The sequence below is a fragment of the Armigeres subalbatus genome, chromosome 2 (assembly GCF_024139115.2).
Source record: "Armigeres subalbatus isolate Guangzhou_Male chromosome 2, GZ_Asu_2, whole genome shotgun sequence".
Classification (NCBI taxonomy): Eukaryota; Metazoa; Arthropoda; class Insecta; order Diptera; family Culicidae; genus Armigeres; species Armigeres subalbatus.
This window is the reverse complement of record NC_085140.1, coordinates 353,327,969-353,337,092: the sequence shown is the minus strand read 5'-3', so window position 1 is coordinate 353,337,092 and position 9,124 is coordinate 353,327,969. Positions and strand designations below refer to the sequence as shown.

Genomic DNA, 9,124 nt, shown 5'->3' with positions numbered 1-9,124 from the left:
CTAAAGATGTTTTTTTTTACATTTGCATATTCTTTTGCTATTACATAGCTACTGTGGTTTCAATAACAAGGAATTAAATCGAAAATCAGATAATGTCAACCACATTATTTTAAAGAGATCCCAAGTGTCTTTGCGGATTTCTATTTTATAAACTCTTAAAAGAGGTAAACAAAACTTGTTTATGCTTCACACGATTTCGTGATGCGTAAAGGACAAAAACAGAGTCATGCCATTGCAGACATTGCAGCCAGTAGGTACACAACCAAAGCTATACAAAGGAAGAAAAGAACGCATTTAGTGAATTGATCGCATCGACGTCACATCGACATTTGTTGTTGTTATTTTTTACCTACTACCTATATTTCAATCTGTGATTACCAACTCTAACTAGTTCTAGCTTAAAATGTTACTTTATTACGCTTATTTTGTGCTATTAGTGAATTTATGTCTCACATTTGCCTATCGACCGGTAGTTATTGTCCATGGCATTCTCACAGGTGCGGATAGTATGCTTCTCATGGTCAATGAAATACAAAGAGTGAGTGAAATTGATGACATCAATGCGTGGATCCTTAAATTGGTTGATTTATCATTTAATTTTCGTTGTTTTTTCGCAGCATCACCCAGGTACAGTCGTGTACAACGCAGATCGTTTCGAGGGATGGTCCAGCTTGGAGAATGCTTGGCATCAAGTGTTCGAGTTCAATGGTGATTTGCAGAAAATTTGTGAAAAACATCCAGATGGAGTGATACTGCTCGGATACTCGCAAGGTGGTCTGCTAGCTAGGGCGGTACTGCAAATATATCCAGAACATTGTGTGAAGAAATTCATATCGCTGAGCTCGCCACAAGCCGGCCAATTCGGAAGTAAGTTATAATACTGTTCTTGAAATATGTGTTTGTTATTTATGTATCATTTGGAACTTCAGCATACACATAATAACTGATTTTCATATTTTCTTTTTCTCAAATGTTTTGCTATTGATTTGTTATTATAATAGAAAAATGAATTATTTGCTTGAACAATGTCTGTTATTATTTTTGCTATTTTAGCAACTATAGCAAACACGTTAATATCAGATTTCACTATTCAGTTATTAATGGTAAAAATTGATATTCTTTTGCTGTTTTCTTCTACTTCCTTGCAATTTGACCAAAATGTCACTTGCACTCGTTTTCAACAAACTCCTTTTTACATAATCTTAAAACATTTATTTCAGCCGACTTCCTACATCTAATTTTTCCCTCTCTGGTTGCGAAAACAGCCTACCAGCTGTTCTACACATACGTCGGGCAGCACACTTCAGTAGGCAACTACTGGAATGATCCGCATCATCAGGATCTGTTTGAAGAGTTCAGCATATTTCTGCCCTACATCAACAATGATCTTCCATCGACAAATTCATCACAGTTTAGGGAATCGATGCTTCAGCTGGAGCAGTTGGTTCTGATTGGAGGACCGGACGACGGTGTTATCACACCATGGGAATCAAGTCATTTTGGATATTACAACGGATCCGATGAAGTGATTCCATGTAAAAAGCGGAAAATATATCTGGAAGACCGCATAGGACTACAGAGCTTGGACAGAGATGGAAGACTGAAGTTGATAACCGTACCCGGAGTAAAGCATTACGAATGGCATCTCAATATCGACGTAGTAGATGAAGTTGTTCTACCTCATTTAGATTAGACTGATGTGTTTATATGTTGAGAAGTTAGGTTATCAAATTGGAAGAATGTGTTGAAAATATTAAAAATAGAAATGGTGTTTGAGTTCAAAAATACGTAAATTGATAATTTTAGATGAAAAGAAGACTTAATAATAATGAATTCACCTTACTTGTAATTTTTCATTGATGTTTACATGAATTCTTCGAATTTTTGGAACGAAATTTATTTACTATGAGAAATGAAAAAAAGAAATGAAAATTTTACCAAATACACTACACATGTAGTTTTCTATGGAAAATACTTGTTGTATATTTCATACTATCAATGTTCTTCAATATGTTTAACAGTATCAATGAGATTAAAACGCATGATAATGCCATACAAACTTCATTTAGATTTAACGGAACATAAACGTAAATCTTCTCAAAAACGAGTATGAAAAGGCAGCACAATGGAGAGCAGTTGAGTAGCGATGTGGCAGACAACGAGGGCGGTGACGATCTTGGGAACGTGCGAGCGGTGCATAAGTTTTCTAGGTGCAGATCTCCAGGAAATCCACGATGAGATTGAATCCCAACCAAGACCGGGTTGATAAACTACCAGAAGAGATACTTAATCGATGTGGGGAGGCACTAGTTAGAGGGGTGCAATGGCTAATTACCTACATTTGGAAGGAGGTGGTATTGTCGGAGGAACAGATAGAATATTTACAAAAAGGGCGATCACACTGCTTAACGCTGTCCACAAGGTACAATTGCAACAGAGTTCGTGGGTAGTCTCAGGATTCATGGGAAAACGGTCTACCATGGATCTCTACTAGATGTTCGTCGTACGTCAGATAATGCAGAAAAATTGCGTATTCATCTGTACATCATCTGTTCATGATACAATCGGTCAAAACCAGCTGCAGCCAATACATAAATTCAAATTTTCGGATAAACTGACGATTGATTAATGCGACGATGGAACGAGTGGTGTGAGTAGTTCGAGTCTCAGGGGCGTTTTCGAGTCCCTTAAAACGCACAAATTGGCGACAAGGTGAAGGTGATGGTCTCTTGTGCCCGACATTTTACATCACTTTGGAGGAGGTAACTCGAAAGGCATCACGGATTGACACGATTTTCACGAAGTCCGTTCAGCACATAACATACCCCAGTAACATTTTGGTTTTAAAATGGTTTTATGGCACTCTTGTAGAGTAAATACTGATCTTGAAGAACGTTATAAAACTAAATTTGTTAGTTGGGTTAAAGAAGATGGAGGAAGCTTACCCCAGGCTGAAAACGGAAGTTAAGCGTAACAGGCTAGTCATAAACACGTCGAATACCAAGTACATGATAGAAAAAGGCTTAAGATAAGACAATGCGAACCATCCACTATGATGCAACTGTCGGACGACGTCTGCGGGGCTCGGTCACATAGGCAGAATATCCGAAAATAACCTGGTACAAATTATGCAGTGATTGTACGAAGATGTTTGACAATTAATATTATTGAAGTATATAGAAAATAAAACTGCATTTGGTACTTACCAAGTTTATGAACTGACCTCTTAGTATAATCAAGTATGTGTTCAAATCCTACAGCCTTCTGATATAATAAATCATAGGTTGAAATCAATGTTGAAAGGCTGAAGTTGATATTCTGTTAAAGATAAAGCTTCAAAGTATTAACGAAATATTTCACTTTCCTTGAAGGCAAGGATATTATCCTATTAGATAACCATGTATTCCATCAAGCTTTTAAGTTGAAAGCTCGCTTCCCATCAGCTTGTATTTATTAAAAGGCGCAAAAGCTTCATTTTCTTATTGGAAATTTTCTCGACTTCCCTGGGCATAAGAGTATTATCGAATGTAAAACTAATCGTGATATCCGATTGCAAAAATGGGAACTTGGTTTTATGGTGTCTGTGGTGGTGTTGGGGTAGAGGTTGTTTTTGTAAGGATCAGACAGACAGAAGCTCATTTTTATGTATATAAAAAATAAGATGCAAGTAAACGCTGAAAGGACGGTGGTCCGGTAACGTCGCCCAACCAGCGAGCGCTTTCCAGTTTCGTCCAACCAGCGACACATTGAATTTACCTAGGGACACGGCAGGTATTTTCGTCTGTTCGTCATAGCCCCGAAAACCAATAAAAGAGACGCTTTTTTGTAAAACTCATACGTACCAAATCGTAAGCTCAGGAGAAACGTTCTGCTATAGTGGAGTTCTACGTTGCTTTCGTTGGTTTTAGTCCCTACGACGATGGACGGAAATACCTGCCGTGTCCCTACCTGTGTCGTAAGAGCATTCACTGGAATGGGTCGTCAGCGACCAGCGAAGTTTCTGTTACGCGAAGTCCTAGTTTGGACCTAGGAACTGCGTAGGGGAAACTGGACACACATGATCCCCACTTTTTGTTTAGGATATTTCTCGATGTAACACAGATGTGCAGATTTGCAGTCCCGAGAAAATGTATTTCCAAAAGTAAAACGTGTGAACCTTCATGTATTCATATGTTAAAAGTAGATTTCGAACTGTGGTTTTAGAGCTGAAGTGTTGGAGATTCAATCTTTTGAGAATCCCGACAAAAAAAAAAAAAAAGAAAGAAGATAATTGTAATAGATGGATTTTATTATGTTTTGCATTTGACTAATCGCCATTCGCGTTGGACTAACAGCTCATAGTCGCTTTTCTTGTACGGGCTGGAAATTAGTAAGCGGGATCCCGTTCATTCGTTGCGGATTGTAGAGTGATCAAACCAGCTCAAGTGTCAGCTAAGGCCCGCCTTTAGAGGCAAACAAACGGAGGGGAGTGAAGTTATCTAATAAGTTTAACGAAACTTACCCGACAGTCGCCCAAAACCCATACTTTGGACAGAATCCGAACCGAGAATTAGTAGCTTTCCTTTAGTCCTCGCCAGGTGAATCGGAAAGGTACGTGAAGCCGGGTCAAAGGAAAAGTGGGCTACTAAATCGTGGACATGGGTTTTCCAGACGCTCTTGGGAAATACAAGTCGGAAGCCACTCACTCCGCACCTTTAATTCGGCCATTTTGCACAAGAGCTCAAGATGCCATCTTGTGAAGCAGCGATCGACACTGGTGAGCCACCGGTAACTTGAGGTTTATGGAAACCTTGTAATTATGATCATAGAAAGTTCATCGTAAACCAGATATGCCCATTTAGTTTATTGTCCAATCCGAATGAACTCGTTTATATTAATAAAAGTTGAAATAAATTGTCTGGATCTCAATTGATTTCATTTTCAGCAATTCCGTTCATACCACAATGTTCTAGTACGTTCTCAGTCATTTCATTGGTAGATCGTTTTTCTTTTTTTTTTAAGGCTTCTATTCCTCTACGGTAAGCGAGAATCGGGTTGATGGGAATACGATAGGCAACCAGGGAAAAGAAGAGCAGTTAGGGTCTGTTCACAAATTACGTAACGCAAAAATCCGAGTTTTTGACCCCCTCCCTCCCCCTCGTAACAAAAAGTAACATTTTCCGCACCCCCTCCCTCCCCCATATAACGCGTAACTGAGAAAATTTCAAATCCATTTTTTTTTTCTATGAAGCATGTGGGTTTTGGTATTTATTGAAAACTGTTAGAATAGAAACGGCACATGAATAAAACCAAGGATATTAAGAATGCAGCTAGTAAAAACTTAAATAGAATTGCGAATAAATAAAAAATCGACCATTCAGATTTTAGTTTAGCGGGACTGTTCTGTCGAAAAATACGATATTCGCTTTGTTATTTTAAGCATAACGGTTTTAAATGGGACTGTTTATGTGGTTGAGCTTAGATGCAAAATTGCTTAGAATGAAAATGCTTCGAAATTTAACAACAATTATTCGAACAAAACTTGTTGTATTTTAGGATTCCCAAAAAAACATCAAAATAGCCTGTACTGATAAGAAGTAAAAAACTATAAGGACTAGCATGGGACAATTATGCGTAGTATGATAGTAAAGAGGAAAGGTTGTACGTATTCATCGTCGTGATTAAGACATATTAGCAATTGCTTCAATCAGTGAATAAAAAAACCCTCTAAGATAAATTTTTATTCGCGTTATGCGTAACATTTGCTAGTACCCACCCCCTCCCCCACCTTTTAGTGTAACAAAGTATAACGCAAGTTGGACCTCCCCCCTCCCCCCAAAAGCGTTACGTAATTTGTGAACAGACCCTTATTGTTTTCTGTTGATTTGAAAAATGGTTTGAAATATTCAGAATATCCTGTCAGCAACCATTCGAGGATTGTAAAATATATAGATTAAAAGTCTCTCATATGCGAGAGTGGCGATTAAGCCACCAAAGTCATTTAACACATCAAACTATTTTGCGAACGGTTACACCATGTTTTTATGATGTTGCTGAGTATGACTTTCAGCATTGAGTTTTCTTAGTCGTTGATATTGTAAAGCTACGAAAGTTTTATATATAATATAAATATATACACAATAGTATATGTAGGAAACCTACAGTAAATATAAATATATAAACTATAATCTTTAATAATCATTACATGAAAAAAAAAAAAAAAAAAAAAAAAAAAAAAAAAAAAAGAATGAAAATTTTGAAATTTGTTCAGTGAATTCAAAATGATTTCTCATGGCGGTTTAGGATGTAGACTTGCTTTTAAAACATTTTTCTTGCATTCTTATAGAATTTTGGTCCTCTTTGCTTTTGTATGATCCTATGTTATTTGACGTTTAGAAACTCAGTGTCTTTTTTACAAAAGAAGTTTAATTAAAACATATAAGCAAACACTTTGCATAATTTGTCATTTCATATTAAGTGTAGAGACGAATGTATATCAAAAGCAATACACGTCACGTCCTCTTACATATATTATAGCATTACAAAGCTATTGTCCTTTTTTTTTTATTAAATAACAATCCTTAAATATAGTTGTCATCACGTTTATAAATACTTCAATCACCATGATAAAAAAAAATAGTATCAGAAAAAAAAAGTAAACAGATAAAAAAAAAGTAAACAGAAAAAAAATGATTGTGAAAAAAAATAAGAATACATATTCATTTTAATCAAGACGCTCACGTAATTACCTATGATACTGCCATCTGTCCTGTTATTTCATCTTTTCAGAAATCAAGAAGTCTGTTTTGCAATTTATCCAAGAATACCCGAACTATTGGTTTTCCATCTCTGAAGACAGCACAAATCTAAAACTAGCTGATGTTGAAGAAAGGTCCTCCCTCATCCAGGATATACGAATTAAAACTTGGTGAGAGAATTCCATTATACATGATATATATATATATAAATATTTCCCAAATTATATGACCACTGACAAAAAAAAAAAAAAAAAAAAAAGCCATCAGGGCACCCGATTGAAGCGATTTGGATAGGAAGAGTGGAATCGCCAACTTCCTATTGTTAACATCTCGTGGATAAAGGGCGGGCTCTTCTCCCCATCTATTGGGTCAATCTGGGAAACGAGGGCTAGATTATAATTTTGTGTGTACGAACTTTCTTCTGGAAGGAGATTCTCCATTCATCCCGTGGATTCGCATAAGTGTCTTTGCTTATGGAACCACCCTACCCATTTTTGGCCCTTCATACAGGAGTTTGATGAATATACATACAATAGTATAATCATGATCAAATCGTTTGTCAGATATGGCCAGTGCTATCGGCAGGTGCCTTGCTACAATAGATGGTAGTATCATCATCATCATCATCATCAATAAAAAAAGACTATGATACATCAAGATCGCCAGACTACTATCAATACCACAACCGTGAGCCTATGATTAAAAAATCTTTAAGAAGATTTACAAATAAATGGTGATTGTCAGCAAACTTCTCCTAGTTCAAACTAAAAGAATTTAATACACAAACCGAACAATACTAATTTTAAGCCCTTTGATTTGTTTAGTATTTTCAAAGCTTTATTTATACTCTTTTTCATTGAAAATAATGTTCAAATGCATTTAATAAAACTAATCAAAACGGCGTCAATGTTCGTCGAACTGCTTGACTGGTGTGTACGTTGCATAAGGGGAAGACTCGGATACAGGGTGACTAATGAAAATTTCCAAATCCGAGACCGTCACGAAATCATGTAAGATTTTGAACGTTAATAGCGCATTCATATTTCGTTAGATTTTTTAGATTTATATATCAATCGACTCGGAAACTCTCCACCAATTTGCCAGTTTAATTGAGCTTCGCACCAGTTTGGCACAGAAAGTAGAGCCAGAGAAGTGACCGCAGTCGCCATAGTGTGTACCGTGGGGCATCGAAATCCGTAGACTTAAGCACCTTAGTATATGAAAAAATCATTAGAAGATAGGAATCGAATGTAAATAAAACATTTGTCATCAACACAGGAGCATGAAGGCTTCTGCTTTTGAACTGTTACACATTTACTCATTAAAAACTACAAAAAACATGACAAAATCCGTACAGCTATTTTTTACTAAATATTTAAATTGAAACAGTCTGATTGACTGAACTACCACTGTAAATAGTTCGATACGTACCTTGAGAAGCGATCCCTTCGATTTGTTATCCATAATGCCACTGCCATGACTCATATTCCGAACACTGGCCTTTTAGCGCCCTAAAACTAAAACTGTCATTGGTTTTCCGCACTGAGGATCAAGATAACAAACGAATTCAAACTCCTGTGAAAAAAAAACACGAATAAAGGTAAAATGGGCATTTTAAGGCTAGTGTTCGAAATATGAGTCATGTTCGGAATTAGAGTTAAAACGGTACATGGCTAATATTTGTTGATTTCTAGTTGTCGCAACCGGGTTTAATCGACTCGCGCTTCTTTGTCGGACTCGACTATAGGACTATCCCTTCTCCGCCAGCGACGCTTCGTCATTCCAACTAACAGAAGGCGGAGATTCTGCCAAAGGTCCTAGGCTCGTATTCCTCCACCAGTGATGACTGGATGCTCTGACTATACTAATTTTACTCTAAGTCGAATGCAACAGTTGGAATCGCAAAAAGCATTATTAACACTTGGGGTTTTATAGTTGAAATTGTAAGTTATCGTACCGTCGTCGGGGAGACAACGGGTCAAATGGGGGTGAGAATGTGTCACTGTTTCAACTTCATAGAATGCTTGTAGAATAGATTTAATGTATCTGAGAACAATAAAACTGAATAATAAGTGACCTTTTTGAACAATTTTGTTATCCGACCTCCAGACTGTCGGTGAGGGTGCTGACGTCACCCCTGACTACGGTATCCAACATTTTTTGATATTTTAAGTTATGGTAATTTTGTTCTACCAGTGATATAAGTAATCGAATAAATAATCTTAAATAAATATGACTACATTCCTCAATGCACCAAACTGTTTTACGTAGTTTACGTTGGGCGGTCGTGTCTTGTACATAACCCTTCAGATTTTTTTAATACTTTTTAACTAGAAAAGAATTTTAACAGATCAATTAGTTACATACAATACAATAATATGCGACGG

At 36.7% G+C, this 9,124-nt stretch overlaps 1 protein-coding gene across 6 annotated transcripts; it reads left to right on the top strand.

Annotated features, from left to right (window-relative positions):
* LOC134217094 (lysosomal thioesterase PPT2 homolog) lies at positions 1 to 1,842 on the top strand. 6 transcript variants are annotated; one of them, XM_062695859.1, is made up of 4 exons: positions 1 to 250; positions 474 to 538; positions 618 to 867; positions 1,221 to 1,842. In XM_062695859.1, exons 1-4 carry the CDS (start codon positions 202 to 204, stop codon positions 1,691 to 1,693), a joined length of 837 nt encoding a protein of 278 aa, XP_062551843.1. In that variant the 5' UTR covers positions 1 to 201; the 3' UTR covers positions 1,694 to 1,842. The 6 variants fall into 6 exon arrangements, with proteins under 6 accessions (XP_062551843.1, XP_062551841.1, XP_062551842.1 ...); XM_062695857.1 differs by having other exon boundaries at positions 438 to 538; XM_062695858.1 differs by having other exon boundaries at positions 1 to 254; positions 438 to 538.
* Positions 1,843 to 9,124: the final 7,282 nt, after the last annotated feature.